Source organism: Stegastes partitus, unplaced genomic scaffold (genome assembly GCF_000690725.1).
Source record: "Stegastes partitus isolate 25-593 unplaced genomic scaffold, Stegastes_partitus-1.0.2 Scaffold1742, whole genome shotgun sequence".
In the NCBI taxonomy this organism is placed as follows: Eukaryota; Metazoa; Chordata; class Actinopteri; family Pomacentridae; genus Stegastes; species Stegastes partitus.
The window spans coordinates 83491-110467 of record NW_007579473.1 but is presented as its reverse complement, the minus strand read 5'-3'; the positions used below and the strand labels follow the sequence as shown (position 1 = coordinate 110467).

The window sequence follows — 26977 nt, the reverse complement described above, 5'->3', positions numbered from 1 at the left end:
TTTTGCTGTTATTTCTCATCATGCCATTGAGAGAAATGTTGATGGAAAGCAGAGGATTCCCATCAACATAAGCTATGAAGTGGTTATTCACAGTTGTTAATTTTACATAGTTTCATCAGACAGCTGGGATTCATTGGTGAATGGAGCTCAACTATCTTCCTCCTTGGTCCGCAGACATTTGGTGCTATTATCTGCGGTACATGTTCCCCAGTCAGTGAAACCTACTGTTTGTTTGTTATAGATTATTATAGCAGTTAATTTAATCCACAGCTGCAAAGTGATGAAAATATTCCTTATCTGAAGTGCATGTCTGTGATTTAACATTTAACTTGTGTAGTTCAGTTCAGTTGGTTCATGTTAATAGATGGAAAACTGAAAAATATCTCGACTTCACTTCAAGCATTCAAGCTTCATTACTTGAGTTGACATTTAATTTAGTTCTATTTGATATCACATATTTGGATTGACATCAGAAGCTGCCGGTTTTACTGCACTGTGTAGGAAATTAAAATACTTTTTATTGGACAAATAATCATTTGTCTCTTTGAGTCAGAGTTGAACAATAATCCAGTTCACACACAGTTGTTACTGTTGGTGCTGTTGGTTTCGCCACTTTAGCTTATACAGATGGGACTGAATAATCAGTAAGTAAAGTTTATTGCTCTCAGGGATTTAAACGTTGTGTTTCACAACTCAAACTGCTTTGATGCTCTTCCAGCCAGCAGTAGTTTATCCACTTCACCTCATAACGCAGGGGCTTAAAAAAAACACGAAACCTTTGCCAATTCACAAGAAACAAGCAAGTAAATTGACTTGAGCTGAAATTCTTTCCAAGTTTGTTTAAATATAAATAACTATCCTGTAATTTAGAACTCATCTGGTGATTAAGTTGAGAAAAAACAAACAAAAAGTAGAAATTTAAGCATAAAAAATGAAACATAATTGGTTTATAGTCAGAATGCAGATGTAAAGTGACTGCAGTGGCCACATAAAGCCATTTTTCTGTGATTTATATGGCACTAAAACAAATCCCTGTTTGTAGACCTCTTTGGAGGGACTTCTTTAATCTGTCACGCTTTCTGTGAACTTCCGCAGATCCTAAATCCAGCACTGAATCACCAAAATCTCAGGAACGGAGTTCTCAACCTTTCTGACTTGTGAGCCTGCATTACAGCTCTCATCTCAGCCCTGTCTCCTTCTCAGACTGCTTTGTTCCAAGGCTTTTATATGTAACATACACAGTTGTAATCCCTTTAATGGTGTTTTGACTCCTCTGACTTATCTTGGGGAAATCTGGCCGATGACTACTGACTATTAGAAATCCTATTCATTTTTAAAAGCAGTGCCTAAACTGAGCTTACCAAGTTTCACCGTCCATTTAACAAACAACGTAAATGAAAAAATAAAAACTCTTTGTGTCCATTTCTTGTTTTGTCCTAAATTAATTATGTAAATGTCATGTTTTGTGTCTCGCATTTGGAGATTGTTTCTAACTTTAATATATAAATAACATGTGAAGCCTGACATAGACATGGTTACTTGTATATTACCATTGACACAAAATGTGATAACTCACACTTTTGTGTGCTCGCCTGATGGGTTTATTGAGGGTAAAAGGTGTTTTAAAGTGAGCAGGTACGGCATGTTGTCATCACACACACACTTTGCCCACGGTGGCCACAGGCAAAGTGTGTGGGTGGGGGTGAGGGGGGGCATCACTTTCCACCCTGTTGGCACAGGCGAGGTCGACCGGTGCATGTTTTTTAGCTCATTCACTCATTTACCTACTACCACCACCCCTTTCACCCCTTACACACACACACACACACACACACACTCACTCACACACGCCGAGGTTGCAAGAGTTCAGAGCAGGGTACACAAGGACCCCTCTGAACTCAACAAGTTGGCTCCTTTCCAACAAATATCTCACCTCAGTTGCACAGCTCATAACAGAGCAGAGTCTCCGTGCCCTCCTTACCTTGCTCACACACACACACACACACACACACACAAGTAAAAAAAAAAAATACAGGTTAATATACTGCCTTGCTTTCCAAAACAACCAGGCTCGCCCTGCCCAAGTGTACTAAACAGCATTTTAAAACCCTCTTTTGATCAGGCTGCATGACCTCGGGGCTTCGCTTCTTCACGACATCAACACGCAGCGTCGGCACGGCCTGTGCCCTGGCACCAAAGCCAGACAGATGTTGTAACAACCAGCGTGAGTGATGAGCTGGTTGAAACCACATCAGACTTTGTAAACGTGAGTAAAGACGATAGAAAAACAGGCACATGGAAAAAAACAAGAGGAGGAAAAAGCCTGGGAAGGGTGCCGAACCACATTCACAGTCACGCACAGAAAACCTGCGCACTTGTCAAAGCATGTATGCGTGCACTTGTGTGTTGCATGTGACACAGACAGCGCAACCAAACGCACACAAACCTCATTAATGGAACTTTTAGAATGCTAGAGACAGTCACTTCTCAGATCTGCCAGCTCTTTGAGTGAGCACATTACATTCCAGTCCACGCTAATCATCTCCAAATAGTTGCCAAAGTCAGTCAACATTTACAGTAACATATAAAACCTTTCAAATTACTGTTATACATTATATTATACTTTACGTGGGTGAGTTTATAGACACAGTGGGGTCCAAACATCTGAGACCATAACAAAAATGTATCATACAAACCTGGAAATAATCAGAAAGTTTAAGGATTGAGCAACATTTCAAAACACAAGATGTTCTGGGACATCAGATTAAGAAGAAATATTTCATGTTTTTCATTATTTCTGGGTCAATCAACTTTGTGGCCATGACACACTCCTTTGTACAAAAGGTCACATCTCATTGAGCTGTATTGTTCCACTAAAGCAGAGTTCACATAATACTCAGAGGTTTGTTCGAGTAAATCAACCTGTGGCCATTCACTTGGTAAAAATGTGGCTGTGCCTCAGGTTTCCAGCAGATCATTGCTCACTAAATAGCACTGTGGTCAAGTTGTTATTCCAAGCAAAAAGGCCCTTTCTTAGTGTCAAATCTTGGCAGAGTGAAGGTTTCTAAAGAACTCTAAAGCACTTTGTAGAAAGTGGATCAGGACTATCTGGCAGGCCAAAAGCGAGCAAAACAGGCCAGTATTTCACAGTGGATGATGGGGAAAAGTGTTGTTTAATGATAAATCACAATTACAGAGAAGACTCTGAAGACAATTTAACTTTTCTTTCAAATTGTTATGCTGATATGTCTTTTATTATTTTAAAAATGTGTTAGGTATGTTTGGTATCCAATGACCACCAAACTGAATTTTTGATCTAATCATGTTGCTCAGTTAAAAGTCAGATGCTCACAAAAGTTCACAATAAGGTAAATGTCTGTCCCACATTTTATGGTGGACCATCCACCATATCGCTTAATCCTCACTAGGGTCCCGGGGGGGCTGGAGTCTATCCCAGCCGACTTAGGGTGAAGGCAGGGGACACCCTGGACAGGTCGCCAGTCTATCGCAGGGCTACACTTAGAGACAGACAACCAAGCACACTCACATTCACACCTACGGACAATTTAGAATCTCCAATTAACCTCAACATGTTTTTGGACTGTGTGGGAGGAAGCTGGAGAACCCGGAGAGAACCCACGCTGCACGGGGAGAACATGCAAACTCCACGCAGAAAGATTCCTGTGGCCCCACCGGGACGCGAACCAGCAACCTTCTTGCTGCGAGGCAACAGTGCTACCAACTGCGCCCCCCTGCAGCTCCATCCATCCATTATCTATACACCGCTTAATCCTCATAAGGGTCGGTCGCGGGGGGGCTGGAGTCTATCCCAGCCGACTTAGGGTGAAGGCAGGGGACACCCTGGACAGGTCACCAGTCTATCACAGGGCTATACTTAGAGACAGACAACCAAGCACACTCACATTCACACCTACGGAAAATTTAGAATCTCAAATTAACCTCAACATGTTTTTGGACTGTGTGGGAGGAAGCTGGAGAACCCAGAGAGAACCCATGCAGAAAGATTCCGGTGCCCCCACCGGGACGCGAACCGGCATGAGAGGAACATCTCCATCCCTAAAGCTCAGGTTTGCTAAAACCAAGTTACTTTCTATAACCTGTGCAATGCAAGGCAAAAGTGTTTACCGGTGTTCAGAACAGCAAAAGTGAGGTGCAAAACCTGATGTCATAGAAAGAAAAGCAAAGAACAGTACAAATGGTAATAACGGCATACTCTTTCCTGGAGGACATTCATGGTGTGGTGCTGGGTAAAAAATGAGGTGCTTGAGAGAGAAGTTACTGTCTACTTTCTGACCTCCACACCGCTGGCCAGTCGCTGTGTAAAAGTTGAGAAATGATTCGCCACAGCAACTCCACTGTTGGACACGTGAGCAAAGGAGGTTTCGGATGCTGTCTGACCAGACTAGAAGAACTGTGGTATACATATTCTGCATCCTAGCACAACCTGCAAAAGTGCTAGTGCATGGCTTAGTCTTATTTCTGAAACATCTCATACAAAAAATAATCACCAGGAAGACTTAAAGCTTTAATTAATGAATGAGCCCACCTCATGTGAGAGTTGCGGACAAAATAAGGCAGGTTTCTGCTGCAGAATGCTGCAGTTATTTAACTGAAAAACACTAACCACATTCTTACAAGCTGTTGTGGATGACATCGGTGTGTGCCTCAGCCAACAAGCTTTGAAAATTGCTTGCTAGGTGGTCTGTGCAGACAGAAACGCAAAAAACAATCATCCACTAACAACAAGGAGGGTGCGCATTCCCACACAAGTATCACTGCATTGTTGTTTTTTCTTTTCTCCCTCTCTTTCCATCTCTGTCTCTTCTAGCATTTCCCCTAATACGTAAAGTAAATCTGCATGAAGAGTGAACAAAACATTGACTTGCGCAATCCATTGCTATGGGAATAAAAGTAGTTGTGATAACTTGTTTTCGCACATGAGAGCAGCTTCCTTTCATAAAAAGCACAAACACACTTTTCCAAAAAGAGGGAGTTTAGCTTAGGCCACTGCACTGTCTGAACACGCTTGTTTTGATGGTTTTAATCCCCATTTCCGAGTTCCTCTCCTTGTGTTTACTACATCACCGAGCCATGCAGTTCTTTTCCCAATGAAACCCGATATTGTTACTGTACGCTCAGGAATGTTTTTCACCCGGTGAGTGGCAGGGTGTGTTCACCTCTCGTTGCCTGAACTCTGTTTGCTCAACCACTCTTTATGAATGAGAAGTAACACATGCCACATGTCATGCAAAAATGGAGTTACAACTTTTCCTGGAAGTGTGGGTAATTGCTCTTCTCTGTAACCCAGTGGTCTGGTTATTGTTGCAATACATGTTAAATGAGTGCAGAAGCGCCCGTCATTCTGCAGTAAACAACGCTGTCATCTAGTGTGGAGATGTAGTGCTCTTATCCTTGACAGCCTTTCATGTGTTCACACACAAACTTCAAATAAAGAATGATGCCAGAGTGGTTACTTTATTTCTAGTCTTTGAGGGTGGGCAGACGGCGGTGAGAAATCATGCATCACTTATTCCTGTCAGTTCCACTCATGGAAAAGAAAGCTGTTTATATGTGCAGTCTATGCAGAGACGTTATTGTAGGCTCTGACCTCGTCGCTGACTGTTAACATAAGAGATGAGACTGCATGGTGATGACAATATCAATCAATGAAAGTGAATACAGTGCTGGCTGTTTTGACATCTGTTTCCGTTTACATGACCATAACATGCCCTCTTATCTCTATGATGCCTCATCATGAACCAATACAAGTTTTGTTTGTTGTTTTTTTTTTTAAGTTATTTTTTTGGACTTTGTGCCTTTATTGGATAGTGTTAGTGAGAGAGAGACAGCAAAGTAGGGAAGAAGAATGGGGGGAGGACATGTGGGAACGGGCCATGAGCGGGATTCGAACCCATGACCTCCACATCGGGACTGTAGCCCTGTACATGGGACGCCAGCTCCACCAGGTGAGCCACAGCGGCGTCGAACCAGTACAAGTTTAAAGCTTGATATCAAACATCAGTGCTTGACTGACAATGAAATGTGTCCATAGATTCAAATAATTATTAACATGTGCATGTTACAGTTAAACCACCAAAGACCATAACTACCAATGTGTGACAACAGCCATGCTGAGTTCCCAAGCAGCCAGCATTACATGAAAGTGAGGATGAAGATTGGCTTCATGCCAGGCAGCTCAGTTTACATCCCTAAAGCCAACATACAACATTACCTTCTACTATAGACCAAAGTTTGTGTGGAGAAGGTAGGAATTCCCCAGAAACAGGAGAAATTAATTTCTATTCAAGGTTATATATTATCTATCAAAGTACTGCAAAGCTACCCAGATTCAATTCTAAAATGTTTTACTGTCATTAACTCAGGAACACCTTATGAATACTGGGTTGGGCCTCCTTTGTTGTCAAACAATTTTAGTTCTTGGTGGCATGCATCCTACAAGATGTTGGAAATGTTCCTTTGAGCTTCTGCTCCATGTTGACATGATGGCATCATATCATTTTAGAAGATTTGTCGGCTGCACAGACCTGCTGCCAGTCTCCTGTTCTACAACATGCCAAATGTGTTCGTCAAATCACATGACTTGGGGAAGCACTGAACTAACTTGTGCATTATTCTGCTGACAGTAGCCATCAAAAGGTGGTAATTTGCATCAATAAAGAGATACATATGGTCAGTAACAACAGCACTGTCATGGGTTTCTAATTAAAGGACCCAAATGCAGACATCAAAGGCAGGTTTTAAAAAAAATATATAAAAAAAACTAAAGGTGACCTTTAATCATTTAATCAAAAAGCTGATAACAAAGAAACCATCGACCAGATAAATCAAAAGCTTTGTGAGCTGGCAAAACCAAAAGACCCAAAAGGTAACAAGAGCATGAAAACAAGCTGAAGGTTTCAATAAAGAAACACACACACACAAAAGGAAAGAAACTGAATGTACAAAAATGTACAAACCAAAGGCAGATGATGAACATGAGTGAAGAACTCAGGCATGTGAACACAAAAGGATACATATATACAGAGAGAACTCATTTGGAGGACAAGACCCCTGTAAAACTAATGTGGGCAATCAACGGAGGAGGGAAACCGAGACAAAGGGAAGACGTAAAATAACACGAAACACACAAGGACAGGGATCTCTACAAAATATAAAACAGGAAATACCTAATACAATTCATAGCAGGATTGGCTGGTTGGGTCCATGGTTTTAATGCTGTTGATAAACTGAACCAATGAACTTGTGTACAGTGTTCCTAATACAGTGATCAGTGAGTATAACTGGCACATTATCAGCCACACTTGGCTTCAGTAGGCCTTGTAAAGGGCTCACTGGTAATGTGTTGCACTGAGTAAAGTCTGTGATGTGTGAGCGCTGTAGTGGAGCCCGAGTTGTCTGCTGAATTATCTCCTCTCAGTTTGATAAGATCAGCTTCAATGGAGCCAGAGTGGCAACTGTGACTCCTTCTCCATGTTGCATCTGAAGCCTGGGCTTCTACTGCATTTAGTCACTTTGGCTGACATGGCTCATGGCACCACTTTGCTTCAGACTCTCTGCAACTATTCCAACTGGATGTGGTGATGAACTGATCTCACTTTCAGTTTCAGCATGAGATGGACATTTGGGATTTACAGTGAAATGGCTCACCAGTTACAGGATGGACTGTCAAGAAATGTGTTGCCAGTCCTGTTGAATTTGGCAAACATCTGACCTTTCCTTTTGCACAAGTTGAAGTTTTCACATCTAGTGAAATATCTCAATACCTACTGGATGGATTTACATAAACATTTGTGAAGTGATTCGATGATTCTCAGAGGATAAATCTTGTTGGCTTTGGTGATGCCTTAAGTGTTCCTTTCGTGGAACTGTGAAGTCCACATTTGTGGTTCAGAGTGAAAAAATCTGACTGCTGAAAGAACTTGAAATAACAGACATTTATGTTCTCTACAGGAACAACTGTAATAGTTTTTGTGACCTCCTAATTCTCTTTTAGTCCCCCGTCTGGTTAAATTGTACTTGCACTCATACAGAAATTAAAAATGCTATTCCCATCAGCTTCAGTAAAAGTTGAAACATTTGAACATAGTCAACCATGTACTTACTAAGCAGCTGCATTTTAGCTTTTTGGCAGTTTTAAAATCACTTTAAAGTCACTTTTTTTAAAATTAGAAAATAAACACTGTCAGTGTAATCTAACTCATCACACTGTCATTTTGCCTAGAGGAAGAAGAAATGCATAAAAATAATTAAATGAATTTACTGAACATGCAATCATTTATTTAGACTCATATTAACGGTAATAACAATGGTAGTTTACAGTAAAATTCTCTAAGAATTCGAGGTTTTGAGTTATCTACAAAACAAATAACTTGGGGCATTGTCCCAGGATCACTTTCCTGCTCAGGCAAGGCTGGCTGAGGGATGGTTTCTTCTAACAGCCATGAAGCTTAAATGAGGCAATCTGATGCGTGTTTGTCCAGTGGACACCAAACTTGTGTGATTTTTGTTGTGCAAACCTCTCTGTGTTCTGCCATGCACGGCCTCCTTTGAATACCTACCAGCAGGCAGGCTGACAGGACATCAGTGCATGATGACATCCGCCCAGAGCTTCTGTTTATAATGATAAGATAACAGAGGCAGGGTGATGAGTTGATGGGGCCATGGGGGTACATTGTATCAGGGGGTCAAAACTTTGACAAATTTACCTCTGAGACTCAGGTTGATGGAGAGGTCAAAGTGTGCTGGAGTGCGCCAACAATGTAATCAACAAGTTGATTGGGACATAGCAGCAGGGGTGACATAAGTACTGCAGAGTACAGAGTCCTGATTTTTGATCACTTTGCGGGTTGAGGACACTTATAAATCTAAATATATCTACAGAAAACATCACTATTAATAATAAACAACACAGAGAGGTCTTTAAAGTAAACATTAACCTCGTCAAATACTGCTGCACTTGTTGCACTCTTTCCCTAAGTGGCCTTTAAATGCTACAGACCATCATACCTGTTGACCTATTGGTTCCATGTATGTAGGATGTAGGTCAGCACATACAGTACTTTGATGTCTTCAACGGTATTTCAAGTCTAGCTGCGTTGTGCTTTTGCTCAGATATTCTTGGTCCTTACAAGATGCTTTTGCTCTCTAACCAGAAGAACAAATACAGACAAGAGCAATCATCCAATGACTGTCAAAGCTCCTCTCATCTTCTTCACGAATCACTTACCCTTTGAACCCTCTGACAATCAGTCTAGAGTCGTGACAAACTGGGGAAGGAATAAAAACAGACAACATGTTAGATGTGTTTAACCCTCAGGGGATATCGAGGACATTTTTGTCCTTTCAGGTGATTTTTTTGCTCAATTTTTGGCTGTAACTTTTGTTGTGTTACTCTGTATGAAAAGATTTTTTGTAGGAAAGTTTTCTTTTCCATGAAAAACCCTAAAATTCAAATTTCAGATTTTTTCCTAGGTTAACGATACACCGGGAGCAAATTTGCTACCCTTTGAGGACATTATAGGACAAAAATGTCCTCTCCCAAAAACTGCTATAAAAACATAACATATACTTTTTTTGCTCAGAGCTTTCAATCAACTTCTGTCCTAATAATCAAAAATACCAAATGTTCAAATATATATATATTAACCCTTTAAATGCCTATTTGATTACACGATGTCACTGTTTTTATAAAAAGAAAAACTGATAAAATGAGTTATTTTCCAAATAATAACTGTTGGAGGGCTGGGGAGTTTTTTCAAAGATCGCGCCTACATATACATAAGATTATGAATAAAATTGATTTTGATACATTGTTATTTTTTTGTAGTGGCAGATTTGTAATTTTTAAGTTATTTTTTTGGCCTTTTTGCCTTCCTTTGACAGGACAATAGAGAGAGAGACATGAAAGTGGGGAGAAGAATGGGGGAGGGACCTGCAGCAAACAGCCATGGGCTGGATTCAAACCCACGACCGCTGTGTTGGGGACCATAGTCCCAGTACCTGGGTCGCCAGCTCAACCAGCTGAGCTATAGCGGCGGTCCAGTTTTTAGTTAATTTATCCTTTGTTTGCGGTATCAGTACTATATTCCAGGCAACACCTACTTTTTAACGTTTCTTCTTGCATCATCTGATTTTCATGGTGTATAAATGACCAAATGTGAAAGAGGTGGCGGTGTGATTCACAACATATGTCAATTATTTAAGAGGAAACATCTGATATTCAGTACATTTTTAAAGAATTAAAATATCTTTCATTTATGTGTCTCATATGTGTATATTCGTTTCACGTATGTGTTTCTGCTTTTTCAGTTTCAGTTAGCAGAGGCAGGTGCACGGTAGCGCAAACATTTACAGGAAGGGCCTCATATTTGCCCTTTCAGCCATCCTGTTTCTCGTTGCAACCTCGACTGTGACATCAACTCCAAGTACAGCAGAAGAACTGCTGCTAGCAGTTACAGAATGTAACTACAGTTTGGAAACAGAACAATAGAGGTGTAGTTCGTTTAAGTAAAGAATAAAGTTGCCTCTCCTGTTGTTCAAAACGTTGTTTCATGTTCACCAATGCAACAGATCTACAGGAGAAGCTTCTAAATGAGTAAATAAGCTCATCTCATTTTCATAAAAATACCATTATTGCACTGTAAAATTCAGTTTTGTTTAAAAGATATCTGGATTTGAACAGTAATGAGGAAGCAAAGCTGTTAAACAAATGTACTGGAATTAAAAATACTTGCTGCTCAACTGTAGTGCAAAGCATCAGAACTGAGCACTGCTCTTAAGTGCAGTACTTTTTCAATGTACTTGGTCATGTTTCACTGCATTTACATCATGGGAAATGATTAAAAAAAAAAAAAAAAAGCATGCTGTTATCCTTTAAGCCAGTGATGACATTTAGCAATACATCACAATAATTATTTCATCAAAATAATCATTTGAGTCAGACATGCTGTCCTAATTTACCGTGGAGTCTCACCAGGGGTTTCCCAGGACATTTTGTTCGCTTAGAACACAGCTTTGTCAACTGTACGCTCTTAGTGACCCTTGCATCTCTGGTTCACTAGCAGCAGTTCACCTCAGTCACCCCTGCCTCCACGACTTCTCTTCAAACTGAACGATACAGTAGTAAAAATCTCACAGCTTTCTGTCAGCTTTTTTCTGCATTTTCACAGGAAACATTTAATTGCTGCAGATTTTTGACCCCCACATATGCTGTGGTTGGTGACTATTGACATTGCAGGAACAAGCCTCACTTGTGGCCTCACTTCTACCCAAACACTCTCCTTCTACTTGTTGCTGTCAGAGAGGAGGGAGGGGTGGATCCTCTTCCATCCAGGGAATCCTGACCCAGATTCTCCTTCCCTCCGCAAGGATGAATGCAGCCAGGAGGCAACAGCAGCCTCAGTGTATAGGAGGAGGTCAGTAAGTTCACGGACATCTTCTTACTAAAGCCTTTTTCCATCATCTTTATCAATAAGAATGACCTACTTTCTGGCCAGAGCCAATAATCTATAATCTTTTGCAATAAAATACAACAAATAAATGAGTTGGTTGGAATCATGACAGCCAAGAATTTTAACATTTTATCAAAGTAACACAGAATATGAACACTGAGAAAAGAAAGGCTGACTGCAGAAATCTTTTCCTACACTATTTATAAACTGTGGGAGCTTCACTGTTGCACAGTGAGTCAATGTAACGTGGGGAAAAACACTCAATGAACACCAGAGATGGGAGGATCTGGTGGTGGGGTAGCCTGCTCCTTTGCATTACTTCATCGCTGCTCTGTTGTAAATATTTTCAGTCTTAGTGTAAGGGTGGGCTTTGTGTAAGGGGGCACCTCACATTCTAGGTCAGCAGCGTTATGTGACCACTCAGGCTGATGTGACTGTACGAAGCATTACCATCCCTGTTATGGATCTCCGCTAATCTCCTCCTCTGTGGCCTCAAGATCACGGTGGTCTCGCACATCAATGTATGTTTGTGCTTTCACGTATGAATGTGCATCTTTGTGTCCACGCATGACTGTGTTTCCCCTTTGCATGTTTCTGCACCCCTTGCGTACAGTCACAGCCTCTGCCTCAATCCCCAAGCACCGAACTCACTGACCCGTCAGTCAATTTGGACATAAGTGACTTTGAGTCATCAGGTTTGCCTGCCCTGTGTGCTGATGACTCTGCTGCTGCCTGAGAAGGTCAGCTGCCCCCTATCTCAGTTCATCACTTATCTGCTCTGCCTGCCGCTGATGTCCTGTCCACAAAGCGCTCACTGATTTGACTGACAGGAACAGAGAAAATTGACTACGACTGTTATCAGAGTGATATCGAAAAGACAGGGGGCTGTATGGTCAATGGGTTAAAAATCAAGATTTCATTAGGAGGTATTCAGTCAATTCAGAAGGCTTCAGTTTTAGTCATGTTGCACTAAAAAGAAGAGCAGATTTGATATTACAGACATGAAACTGAAAGAAAAATTAGAGTTTTCTCTTTTTTTTATGTTTGACACATAACTTACAGCTTGTCAATGCGCCTCTGTGTTATTTACTTATTTATAAACTGCATACTTCTTTACTCAGTACTCTGAAATAGGGGAAAAATGGGAGGAAAAAATCTTTCCTTTGTTTTAACATCTTTCAACATCACTAGATTTTGTGCTTGTCTTTCAACTGATACGATATTACAGAAAGAGGTCGATGAGGATCGAGTATCCTAAATGAAAACGTCGCACAATTACACAAAACATGTATGACAACGTCAGTCTCGTATTCTGAATAAGGTCATGGAGGAGGGTGTTGCGCAGCTCTGTTTGTCTACAGGGGACATCACGAGAAAACATGTTTTCTCCATGACTTGCACCCTGCGCAGGGCCAGCTGTCTGTAACACTGCCAGTGTTCAGTGTGCCAGGACAGACCAGGACACTGTGAGGTTGAAGTCCTGTAGTAAGGCCTTGCTCAACCGCCAGCTGCTTTTTTGCACTTCAAGTAATATTATAAATAGCATTAAAAGACCCTTTCCAGTTTATGACGATATCTGATTTTTGCTAATGCATTTTTTTAAAGCTCTGGCTCTGTAATTGGTTTTAAACAAATGCTTTATTGATAATAAATTCTCATATTCCCACATATTCCACAGAATTTTTTAGCTATGTAAAGCTGCAAAACCTGTATTACTTTCATTATCTACTGAATATGTTCCTCATGTTTGTCACATTTCTTTAAATAAAATGCCAGAACACGATGACAAGATGATGTACTTATATTTTGTGTTTTCTCTAGAAGCAGGCTCACATTTGAGAAGCTGGAGAACAAGACATTTGACATATTTACTTACATAAAAACAAACAAACAAAAAGCTGAAACGATTTTTAAAAAATATGGGGAAAGACAGTTTAACTAGTGGGACAGTGATGCAGATTTTTTTTCTTTTAAGGTAATGTGCAAAAGTCAACAGTGTGCAGACTGAAGAAATATTTAAAGGGGCACTCCACTCATTTTGATCATTAAAAAGTTGTTTATTTGTCATGAAAAGCACAAACTTAGCCTATCAAAGCAACAGTTGTGTGATTTATCCAGGAGCTCCAAGGGGATATTTCTAAAATCTGAGAAAATATAACTTGTAATGTGAACATTGGTATCATTCAAACTGGGTACATGGAGTTATCAAGCAGACACGGCTAAAAAAAAAAAAAAAAAAAAAAGTTTTCGATCTGCATATGTGACAAAAAGTGTCATACAAAACCTCTGGAGATTTGGAGTTAAATATGACAAACAACAACAACAACAACAACAAAAATAACACCCATATCTGACTGTGTCTTGCTGAAAAACATGAAAAAATGAGTTAAAGCAGCATGTTAGCTAAGCATTAAGAAAAGGGGGAAAGGGGGAGATGGCTAGCCTGGCTCTGTCCAAAGGTAATTAAAAAAAGAGCTCAGTAATCAGCAAATAGATAATACAGATTACCACAGCTGCCTGATATCATGTGATAGCATACTCTGGATCTGAGAGACAGCAAATGAACATGGTGTGCATTTGTGGGTGCGTGGGTGGTGGTTTTTTTTTCCGTTCTTTTTTTGGGGAGGGGGGTAGAGAGTGATTAATGTGTGCATGTGCTACACCTGGGGAGAGTTTTGCCCCCCCCCCCCAATATGCTGCAAACATCAGTTAGAGTTCAAGGTTGTTCTGATGCCACCTGAGAGTCTGTGAATGAGCGCTTTTACAGGGTAACAACACGGGGCCCCTGCACATGTTATTTAAGTCATGCCAGCTCTGAGGGGGCGCTGTGTGTGTGTGAGAATGTGTGTCCGTGTGCATTTGTGTACATCTATCTTAGTGAGGACTCATTTGAGTTGTAGACCTTCAAAGCGAGGACATTTTGAAGAATGATTATCTTGGGAACCGGGCTGCAAAGTGCTGATTGAGGGTTAACACTTGGTTTTAAGGTACAGATTTTTTTATCAGATTAAGGTTACAGGCTTGAGGTTAGTTGTGGTTGAGTTTAGGAGACTCACAAAGAGACAAACACAAACATGTGCATGAGAGCCTGACTTCACTGCAGATCATTCATCATTGCATTTTTGTCACACTCTGAATTTACTCATCATGCACTTGTTGGTAACTTTGGCACTGGTGCAAAGGATGAAAGAGTTTGGGAATACTACATTTCACTCCTGAAGCCACAGAATGATGTAGAAGTAGTTTTTCTTTGCAAGGACTTTTAAAAATTTCGCCACTAATTACTCCAAAAACCCTTGATGTGCATGCACTTCACTCTTGACTGGAATATGTGTGCAATTACAACAAAACTGCACAACAAAGAGAGATTTGCACTTAAAATGCCCACTTTACCCCCCTTCACCTCTCCGCAAAGAACACACACTCCAAAACACAAAGAGAGCAAACACGGAACTTGCAATCAGTCAAATATTTGCCCGGTGCAGAAGTGTGGCAGTAGTATTTGCTTTGCCAGAGTTTCGGTTCTTCCAATCGCGGGTCCCTGTGAAACACGGTTCAAGCGAACCGCGTCACCTCCGCTGTGGCCTGTGTGTTTATTTATAAAGCGAGGGGGGCAAGGGCACTTCCTCGGTCTATCTGGGGTCATACGATCCCTTCAGCGTGGATCCATAAATGAATGGTGGGCTCGACGGCCACACCATGCAGGACCGGTCCCTGATTGGTTCGGTGCACGGCAGGAATAAACACTCTCAGGGTATATATAATGCGGTAAGGTGTGCCACTTCCAAGAAACGAGAATCCCCCCACATACACACACACCCCCACCTCCGACATAATAAAGAAGAGCCGGCGTTAAACATCAGATCACCAGTTTAAACAACAGATTCGAGGATGAGGGCGCAGATCCAAAAGGTTCCACAGATCGTCGAGCTGCTGAAGAAGAAGTCTGTGGGGCTGCAGCACTTCAAGCCAACATCCTCAGTGTGCGTCTTGGAGGAGAAGGATGCTGTGGAGGCTGCGCCGTGTCCTCACGCTTCTTCCAGAGCGCACAGTTTGGATGCGATCCCGGGACCCACCAACTGGCCTCTGGTCGGCAGTCTGGTGGAGCTCCTTCGGAAAGGAGGACTGACAAGACAACATGAGGCACTGGTACAGTATTCATATAAACTTATTCTCTAGTTCTGTCGTTGCGCGCTTCCCCCCCCACCCCCCACCCCCCCAGACGCATACAGCATATGAGTTGATTTATCAAAAGGATTTTGAGTTAAATCCGATTTCTCTCACGTTACTGACTGCTTCAATACTTTTTTCTAGATTGATTATCATAAGAAATTCGGCAAGATTTTCCGGATGAAGCTGGGCTCCTTTGAGTCGGTGCACATTGGCGCACCTTGCTTGCTGGAGGCGCTCTATAGGAAGGAGGGATTTTACCCTCAGAGGCTGGAGATCAAACCCTGGAAAGCATACAGAGACCTGAGAGACGAGGCGTACGGACTCCTCATTCTGTAAGTTCCTGGTTTATTTAACAATAACTCTAGGGGACGTAGCTCGAAGCGCAAAAAACGGTCAAAAAATATATATCAATGAAGCGCACTGAAAGGAGGAACCCAAACTTGTCTCTGTTTGCAGGGAGGGAGAAGACTGGCAGAGGGTGAGGAGCGCCTTCCAGCAGCAGCTCATGAAGCCGACAGAAGTGGTGAAACTTGATGGCAAAATAAACGAGGTAAGATTCCGATGCTTTAAATATAATCTGAGTTATGTTCGACTCCAGTTTTGGAGTTAATTCTGATGTATGAGTGACTTTTCTGCTTTGTAAAAACAGGTGTTGATGGACTTCGTGGGCAGAATTGGCAAAATTAACGTCAATGGGAAGATCGAGGATTTGTACTTCGAGCTGAATAAATGGTCGTTTGAGAGTAAGTTCAGCGATTTTTTACTGTTCCATTAGTATTGTTATTTTGTCAATTACTTGTTTGATCTTTAAAATAATGAAATATTGAAATCGCAACTTTTTAAAGCACCCTTTGCCTTTTGTCTGACCATTATTCTAAAAACTCAGATGTTCAATGAATTTACTGTCACATGAAAAAGAAAAGCAAGAATTTGGCACTTTTGCAGTAAAAATGGCTTGAACAATTAAAGATTTAGAGGAGTCATATCAGTTCTACCATTCTAAAGCAATGCTTAATATTATTTTTGTGAATCCTAACTTGTGTTTCTATATAGAAAGAAACAGTTGTGTTAAGTTTAAATGCTGAGCCTGTACATGATGTTCTAAACCCCACTCTGCTTTTTTTTTGTCACTCAGCCATTTGTCTGGTCCTTTATGACAAGAGATTTGGTCTGCTGCAGGAGAAAGTCAACGAGGAAGCCATGAACTTCATCACAGCTGTGAAAACAGTGAGTGTGCTACTTATTACTCTTCTAGTAGGAACAGTGTGAACTGAGAGCGAGGACACTTGTGGTGGTCTGTGGGGTGCTGAAACTGACATTCTCCCCGAGCCTGGAGAAACTTCACAGTTCATCGGGTTCGCCTCAGTCACGGTCAGCTGAACTGCTGCTGGTGATGCAGTGTTTGACTGACACTCTTGCTTTCAAACTTACTGGGATTCACTGGGGCAAACCAATATCGTCCACAGTCAAGAGATGATAAGTGAAGGCTCGCAAAGGTCACACAGGGCAGTGAGGCCAAGAATACACAGAGGGCCTGGACAAAGATTAAGGCTTTCAGTGACGATGATTACATCTAACTCCTTATCCTTTCTGTTTTCCTCTGTAGATGATGAGCACATTTGGCATGATGATGGTCACACCCGTCGAGCTCCACAAGAGCTTCAACACCAAAACATGGCAGGACCACACCGCGGCATGGGACCGCATTTTCAGCACAGGTAGAAACATGACACACAAACTCATGCTACACCACAAAATTACACCAATACATGCCCCCTGTCTGCACTGAGGACTCTCGTTTCACAAAGCTTGGGTACAGTTTGTCTCCACTTCTCTGTGATGTGCAAACTGGTTTGAGTTCAGCTGCAGTCAGAGGACAGATAGGAAAGTACAGAGGGAAGGCAGGAGCGAGATCCAAACCGGGTGGCTCGGCGTGTTGTGTACTTGGCACTCTGGGTAAAGGGCAGTCGGAGTTGTAGTAAACCGCATGACCCAAGTGGGAGAAATATGCCAAATATTTGTAGTAGCAGGACGAGGGGGGAGGAAAGGGGGAGGTAGAGGGAGGAAGATGATGATGCTTACAACCTCTCACAAGCGTACATGAACACGCTGTCCTGATGTGTGGTGACAAAATTCACAGGACGAGTGTACTTGTAGTGAGGTTGTTTTTATTCTTTTTATTTCTAGTTGCATCAGTCATGTGGCTTGTTTTTTTGTCATGTGATTTAGAAGATGCTCATCCTTTATAATGCTCAGCAATCAGACAAGTGCCAACAAGTTCACTGTCTTACAGACTTATCAGTCCGATTATATGGATATTATAACATGTAAGGATAAAACACCAGAGCTACACATTTGCAAGTACAAATGTAATTTTAAACATAATATCATGGCAGGGTTTTGTCATTAATTTCAAGCATGGCAATGTACCACACACATGCATAGTCTCATGCACAAATCACACAGTGGGCAGACTTAATGGTGACCTAGTCCAGATTACAAACACTTCCCTATAATTGGGACATATTGCTACTGTGGTATTAGAGCATAAAAATTGCCAGACCTCAAGGCTTAATTTTAAAGTAGAGAAAAGCTGCAAATCCTCACACAGGAGAAGTCGAACTCAGCAAATATTTATCATTTTTACTCAGTAAACTTGAGTAAATCAACTAATCAATTAATCCACTTATTGTTTCAGCTTTACTTGTCAGCTTTGTGGGGCCTGACAATCAACCTTTGATATGTGAGGTTTCAAAGCAGCATGAGATCTAACAGAGCTCAAAGGCCACATAATATTTGCCCTCAGTGCAAATGCAAATGTGGAAAAAAGGAAATGTTTCATGTCTCACAGAAAACACATTTCTCCTCCTACTGCCCTGACAAAGAGGAATCTTATACTAATTTAGTAACTTCACAACTGATAGTCGACTTACCGCATGTAAATAGAACTGTTGAAATCAACATGTTCACATCTTCACTGCTTTTTGTTCCCTTAGCCAAAGTTTACATCGACAAGAAGCTGAAGAGAAACGCTGTCAGAGCTCCTGATGATTTAATCGGTGACATCTTACACCACAGCAGCCTTTCAAAGAAGGAGCTATATGCCGCCATCACTGAGCTGCAGATCGGAGGAGTTGAAACGGTAGGTGGCATTTTGCACTACAGAGACGTACATTTCATTGTTGATTTGCTTTCTTTATGAAAGACATAGGAGAAGACTGATAGGTGTAACTGATAAGTATTCCGTTAATATAAAGCTACAGCCAGGCAGCTTAAGGTAGCCTAAAAACGAGCAAACAGCTTGCCTAGCTCTGTTGAAAGCACAGATTTCAATGGGAGGCATGGATACAATCTCTCATTATTTAGACTGCATGTATGTTGGTTCAACCAACAAATAAATATGAAAAGTATAATATAGTTTGTGCATATGTTTATATTCCATTGTGTATATAATGCACAATTATAATATTGCAATAATGTACATTGTTTTATGTTATTTTATGTATACATATTTTATAAATAGCTGTTTCCCCCTATTTTCTGTCTTTATGCTCAGCTAAGCTAATGGCCGCTAGCTTCACTGTATTAAAATCAAAAATGCCAAAGTTTTTCCTTTAAGCAATTGTATTTGAACCTATTTCAGGTTTTTGTTTAGTTAGTGCCACGGGCTGAGCACGAGGCCCTGCTTGTACAGAGTACAAGGCTTAGGTTATTCAAAGTTTTTGTAGGTTTGGTAATTATAAAATAGTCATTTAAATCCCAGCAGACTCCCGTGGCACTCTCAAATTTTCTGCAAGGAAATTTTCTAGTTCAAATTTATTTTAAAGAAAAATTTTTTTTTAAAATTACATCATCATAGAGCTGAAGCACCTTAGCGTATACTTATGACGAGTTAACCTTTTAAATGTTTTACCTTTCGCCTATTTTCCTACGAATGGGGGCAGAAAAAAAAAAAGTGTTCAGCCTCTAACACAAACAGGTGCTGCAGTTACAGTACGTCAAAAGCGGAAAATGAATGTGGTGTGGATGTAACTGAGCCTTTGAGGAACCCCAAACATTCCTCAGCTCCTTTCAGGACCCCACTGAGGAATGCGCTTAGAGTAGCTGCCTTGCTAGGCAACATCTCCTCTCTGCCTCCTTCCCTATTTTTCTCACTCTCTCTCTTGCTGTGTTTATGTTTCCCAGACCGCCAACAGTATGCTGTGGTTTATTTTCAACCTGTCACGTAACCCTTGCGCTCAGAGGAAGCTGCTGCAGGAGATCAGAGAGGTGGTGCCGCCCAACCAGGACCCGTGTGGAGAGCACCTCAAGAGCATGCCCTACCTCAAGGCCTGCCTCAAGGAGTCTATGAGGTAGAGTACAACAGCAACTCCATCGGAAAATGATTGTGCTGCAGAAAGCTCCAAATCACTCATTAGAAATAAGGGGATAGTTTACGATCTTTGAACCAAACCCTTGCTCTAAATTGTCCTCTTACTATCCTGTAATCATAGTCTAGATAACAGAAGATCCGAATGGCTAAAAATAATAATACATTTGTCTGAGTTGACTTCAGTTATTAGTCGTGCGCTCTACAGTACAGGCTGCCCTACCTTATTGATAAACACTGGCAGGGCGACTTACAGCCTGAAAGGAAAATCTGCAGACACTACAGTTCATATTTTCCTGAAAAGAACTAAACATTACTCAAAGATAAGACAGTAAAGCGCAACATTCTATGTAGTTGAGATGCAAATGCAACATTTAAGTTACACTAAAAATTATTTATACAAGATTAAATTTCAACAAAGTGCTTTTTAGAATAATATATACACATGCATACAGCACCATGCCACATTACCAATAGTCACAGCATTACACAAAGTGACATAACATCTACAGAAAATCTGATTTATATAAAGAGTCATCAGTGGCAATTAGACTCACTGTCTCCATCATGATTTCACTCAGTACCACGGAGATTAAGAGGGAAAACTCACACACATGACTGGCTCAGAAACAAGCCTCCTGAGATATGGTGGCATGATTAGCAACCACAAGTGGCCCCAGCTTAAAATCTACCATGTGGTCACGTTCGGATCACTTCCTTGCCCTTATAGGGTCCACTTTCTCTCGTCTTCTCGTGCGGTCACAAGTTATCAAACATGTTATTTAAGGCCAGCTCCATAAGCACATCACTCAGGGAATGTGTACGACCTTTGACCTCACCTTATCTCCCACTGTGAAAAACATTGGAGTATGTTTGACTCCTGTTAAACAGCTTAGACATGTGTGTCATGCTACACTAGAGCTTCACTGAGGCCATATTCTCATGTGTTTCTTCTAATGCTTACAGGTTATCGCCATCAGTCCCATTCACCAGCAGGACCCTGGACAAAGACACTGTGTTGGGAGATTATGCCATTCCAAAAGGAGTAAGTGGATTAGTTATTAGTTGCCATACACCTGACATGAGCAGATTACATTCTTGTGTTAATTTACATTTGACTCATGTCTGAATAAAGCATGTTAGAAAACCCACTCACGTACTGTACAAAGTCTGAATGGAGCAACTCTTATAGAATGTGTAATCCAGCAACAGGGCCTTTATTGGCTGAGTTTTATATTCTATGGAATTATCTATATTATTTCGCTGTACAGTAAGAACAAATATGCCACTAAAACCAAAATGAAATGATTTAATTGCTCGTTTTCTTAATTTACAGACAGTGTTAATGATTAACACTCATGCACTGGGCTCCAATGAAGAATACTTTGATGACGGCAAGCAGTTCAAACCTGAGCGCTGGCTGCGGGAGAACAGCACCATCCACCCCTTTGCCCACGTTCCCTTTGGTGTCGGAAAGAGGATGTGCATCGGCCGGCGACTGGCGGAGCTGCAGCTGCAACTGGCCATGTGCTGGGTATGAGCATTATCATTCACATTAATCTAGGGTACAAGTACTTGATTCCAACTTGTTAAATTTGCAGACGTTGAAGTGCTACCATCTGATGAAATTGATTTTTGCTCATCTTTCTTACAGTTGGTCAGAGACTATGAGATTGTGGCAACAGATAGTGAGCCACTTGACGTGATCCACTCAGGGCTTTTGGTTCCCAACAGAGAACTGCCAGTAGCCTTTATCAGGAGATGAGGTAAGGAGAAAAAATACATTATAACTCTAAAGTGAACTAAATTATTTATTGCTGTCATGTATGTACAGTAAATATGAAGGTACTAAAAGCATACAGTAGTCAGTCAAGCATAAAGACTGGAAAATCTACCGACCAGCACAAAAATATTAGTATATTGATGACAATTTGCCATTTTTCTAGTATAATATTGGCTTTGAATAGCTGCCAGTGAAAACTGTAGAAAAAGTCAACACACAATCCTTGTAAAACAGTGAATTGTTGTTATTCCACCTCTGTGTCTGTATTAATTAAGCAAACCAGATAGAACATGTTAGTCACTGATATTCAGAGGACTCAGTAGGTCATTTTTATTACTTGAAGACAGAGCCAGGTTCTATGTATCCCTCTATTTCTTGTCTTTATGCTAAGCTAGTCTAACTGATTGCTGTTTGTAGCTCGGTATTTAACAAATTGATACGAGAGTGATATCAGTCTTTGGATGTAACTCAAACAGATTTATAGATTTGACTTATCTGTTTTTCTCACTCACTGAAGAACATCAATTGCATTCAGCCTGATTAATTATTTCTTCTTTCCCTCTCAGGCTCCATATTCAACTTGTCTGGGCGTAGCGGCAGAAAGACGATACCTCTGTTGCTGTGTTCCTGATGGTTCAGTGACTCCTTGTATTGCTGCTTTGTAAATAGAAAAAAACCCGAAAAATTATTATACATGTAATCGTACCATAAATACCTCAAACTTATTTAAAGCTATTACTTATGACTGTTAATGACTGACCAAAATACCAGTTGTAATGTACAAATTGAATGTTGTACCGAGGCAGCTGTCTTCAAATTGTCAATCTCAGACATGTAGAAAGTAGAAACTACTTTATGCTTTTTCTGTTTAATAACTTGTATATATCTATATCTATATATATATATAGCTCGTGCATATGTTTATTTTTCATTGTGTATATAATGTGCAATTACACTATTGTATGAATGTACATTGTTTTATGTAGAGACATATTTTATTCACGTAAAGAAATGCATTAATAAATGTATCAAAGCCACATAACTTGTGTTCATTTTTCAAACTGCAAAGTCTTGAAATTAAAGTCTTTGAGTGACTTGGGGATTTTATAGCTTGAGAAATTGAGCTATAAATTTTAAAAAGCTTAATTTATCGAACTCAGTGTTTATGCATGAAGACAAAGATGGGCTAATTCAAGCTTTTTAAATGACTAACTAACTAACTGAAAAAATCAAAGTCCCTTTCAGATGAAGAAATAATCTTCACCACATACATTCAAACAATATCTAGTGGTCATGTGTTTATAATAATGCTTTTACTGTGTAGAGTAGTGGTTCCTAAACTTTTTAGCTTGTGATTCCTTAAAATGAAGATCTATCTACTTCATCGACTTCATGCATTTGAGCCTCAGTGTGGCCAAATTGACAGTGTCATTTGAAAGGATTTAAGAGACCTGAAAAAAAAAAAACAAGAATCTGCTTAATTCTTTCATCAAGTAATTTATGTCTAAAGCAAAATTCCAACAACCGCTTGAAGTATGTGAAAAAAATCGGCAGGTGCACTGAGAATTTCAATACCTATCAAACTGAAATCAGTTAGAAACTAGTGTGTATGCCTTGAATTAAGAAGGAACACAGTTTGAATATACCTTGACCACACTGATTTACATTGAAAATAAATCTGGTAATTACTCTGATTAAGCAAATAATAACTTTGTTCACAAATGTAGTTGATTAATTGTAGCTTTTCACTGAATTCTAATCTGCAGCACATTCTGGTATAATTATTAGACACACCGTAGTTGGATTATTTTATATTATGAGTCTCTTAGCAGGGCTGCAGGGTGGCGCAGTTGGTAGCACTGTTGCCTCGCAGCAAGAAGGTTGCCGGTTCACGTCCCGGTGGGGGCACCGGGATCTTTCTGCGTGGAGTTTGCATGTTCTCCCCGTGCAGCGTGGGTTCTCTCCGGGTTCTCCGGCTTCCTCCCACACAGTCCAAAAACATGTTGAGGTTAATTGGTGATTCTAAATTGTCCATAGGTGTGACTGTGAGTGTGTTTGGTTGTCTGTCTCTAAGTTTAGCCCTGCGATAGACTGGCGACCTGTCCAGGGTGTCCCCTGCCTTCGCCCTAAGGCTCCAGCCCCCCCGCAACCCTAGTGAGGATTAAGCGGTGTATAGATAATGGATGGATGGATTCTCTTAGCACGTCACTGTTAAAACATAAAGACAGGATTTCTACATTTCCATAACTATTGCTACTTCAACAGAGGCATAAGTAGACTGCAAGTTGTATTTAATGAAATGCAGAGGAGGGTAAGATATGCATGCCTGAGAAACCTTTTACAGGTACTGCAGCTGGGAACAAATGAGAGAGGATTATTCCATTAACAGTTGTTAGAAAACTAGTCTTAAATCACAGTCAAGGCCCTAGTGAGGATCGAACTCACGACCCCTGGTTTACAAGACCAGTGCTCTAACCACTGAGCTATAGAGCCCCATGTAACAAAGTTTTCATAACCAAGTTCTCATAGGACCATAAAAATTTAGGCACTCTCAATCTTCGATAGTATTTCATGTATAAGGTACTTTAAACTACTGTCCAGTTCTGCCTAATATCTTGGCCATAGCTTGGTGATAAATCCTCCTTTCATGTGTTACACTGTATTTCACATGTGTGAAAATGTAAAATGAAAACTACGCAATGTTTGTGGGCCTGATGTTTTAATATAAATCTCACCTTGTCTTAAACCTTATCTGTTACCCCTTGGTTCATAATCAGTGAGGGTCAATTTGAACCACACTCAACTGATCCTACAATCTCAAAATCATGTTGCACAATACCATAGTCTGCTGCAAGTGCATGCTGACAGGGTTCCTTGTGTTAAGAAAGTGAGTTATGAGGTTAGGAGCTTACACGTCACATTTGGAATGAAAAGTATAACATACCTAAATAAAGAAGGAAACAGAAAATAGAAACAAAGAGGAACAAGGAAAAGCAGATAATCTCTGGGTTTCAAAGTTCATCTGCTTAAACAACTCATAGAAAATAAGTTGAATAATGTAAGAAAAAATCTAGAAAAAATATGAACAAATAATCACCCTCACTCAAGCAGAACCTTATAACATCAGTTCAAAGACCCAAAACTGGATCAGTTCTTTACATCAACTTAAAAAAGAAAAAAAAAAGAAGTAAAAAGTAACACAATTTAAACACTATATTTACATATAATTTGAAATGCTTGCATGAATTTTTTTTTTATTCTATGATATTTTATACTCCCCTACAATAATTCAGAGCAAATTATTATTAAATATCTACTTACTTCTCACAGTTAAAGATCAAAACCTAAGTTACCATGTTTCTTCGCTTTCAATTCCTTTGTAAAAGAACTGCATCTGAGAGGGTTTCATAAAGGGCTGACGATGATTTACTCTTCTAGACTTCTCAGATGGTTTCATTTAAATAACTATTTGAGGTAAAAATAGGTCAAACTCTTCAGTATTAGTCATAAACCAACCATATAACCTAATCTTGTGACTCAAAAGGATGGCAGTCACCAATCCAACCAGCAACAAAAGGAAAATGTTACGAGATGCATCCGTAATGACATTCTGTTCATTTGATATATAAAAATACATCAGTCACAGTAGCCAGGTCTGCAGAATGAGTGAAACAATAAATACTCTGAGTACATTTTGCTGACAACACTTAAAGATTTTTAAGTTTTAAATGCAGGATTCACTCTTGAAACGGAATGAATTTATATTATGGATGTGATACTTTTACTTAAGTAAGCGACTGACTGCATCTTCTGCTCCAAAGTCAGTGTTAGTCTAAAGTACAAGCGAAGACAGTGGTGTCCTCCAATGCAGACAGCACTGTACAGACTTAAACTGACAGATTGAGCTTCTTACGTCCGTTGTCCTGACATCCCCTCCCTGGCACACACATCAGCCCACTCCGAGTTTCATCTAACTGTGACAACTCTCACATGACTACCATATGACCTAAAACCTCACGTGACCTCAGGCGACTTTCACACATGAACCAGCAGACAAGTTCAAGATGCCTCTGCTGTCAAGACAAGGCAAAACATCCCCATAATGAATAAATCAAGAGGGTAAAAAAACTTGTTTTCTAGTTTACACTTTCAGTGATCTTTTCCTAGAAGATCTGCTCCGACTTTTCTTCTGCGAAACAAACTTTAATTATATAAGTGACGCAAACAGCAATATTTATCTTCCAGAGCAGAGCGACCATTTAAGAGATGCAGATATGAATGTGAATAACCTAACTGTCTACTCAAATTCTAAGAGGCTGTAATTTCAAGAGGTTAGTTCATACAAATTGCAGGAAATTTGGTTTTAAATTAAATGTGGTGGTGTCTACCCATCGAGATAATTACATAAGATTACAATCATTTGGCAAACACGTCCACGCAAAGCAAATGTGCGTTCAGTGTGAACAGCACAGCTTTGGTGGATACGTTTTTTCCCCCCAGATTTGTACTCAGAGGTTCTTTCTACAAAACTTGTAAACACTGTTAACTGGGAAGTACATCACACAGAGTAAGTGGGTTGGTGTTACTGGAAAGAGTTGCAGCTGCTGCTCCGAGAAGCACAAACAGAATTCCTAGAGGCTCTTGTGAGGGGTGAACTGGTGACCTCTGATTCACAAGAGCAGCACTTTAACCACTGAGCTGCAGAGCCATGAATGATGTCAGCTTTCTGTTTAACATCCAGTAGGACTCATAATCTCACCCTTGGCCGCATACTGAAAATAACTTATCCTCATAACAAGAAAAGAGGACGAAATTAGTTCAAATTGCTTGTGCTGGATGATGAAAAAATACATTAAAATTATTAAATAAATGGCTCTATTGAAACAATATAAAGTAATATAATAATGTGCAAAGTGGTGAATATAGTTGCTCAGTGTTCCACAACTATAACATCAGCTGCTAGGGGGATAAAATGATGCATAAAGTGTCTAAATCTGGGTGAACTGACCCTTCAAAGTAACAGCAATATGAGTTAAGATGCCGGTACAATACAATGCAATACTGTACAATACTGCCGCCCAGTGGCCAAGAGCTGCATGCATCAACCTTTAGTTCAGTAAGGTATATTTGAGGGCCATTTTCCATTTGGCATTTTAAATA

General features: G+C 40.3%; 1 protein-coding gene and 1 non-coding gene across 2 annotated transcripts; one reads left to right on the top strand and one right to left on the bottom strand.

Moving 5' to 3' along the window:
* The first annotated feature begins 15305 nt into the window (after positions 1–15305).
* Positions 15306–22854, top strand: cyp24a1 (cytochrome P450, family 24, subfamily A, polypeptide 1). Its single transcript, XM_008301976.1, has 12 exons — positions 15306–15641; positions 15807–15997; positions 16122–16215; positions 16315–16408; positions 16801–16892; positions 17272–17383; positions 18662–18807; positions 19851–20017; positions 21001–21079; positions 21371–21568; positions 21689–21800; positions 22384–22854. The coding sequence occupies exons 1-11, from the start codon at positions 15384–15386 to the stop codon at positions 21797–21799; spliced, it is 1542 nt and encodes a 513-aa protein (XP_008300198.1). The 5' UTR covers positions 15306–15383; the 3' UTR covers position 21800; positions 22384–22854.
* A 1383-nt stretch (positions 22855–24237) lies between these two features.
* Positions 24238–24310, bottom strand: trnat-ugu (transfer RNA threonine (anticodon UGU)). Its single transcript has one exon. It is a non-coding gene; the product is annotated as a tRNA-Thr (tRNA).
* Between the last annotated feature and the right edge of the window lie 2667 nt (positions 24311–26977).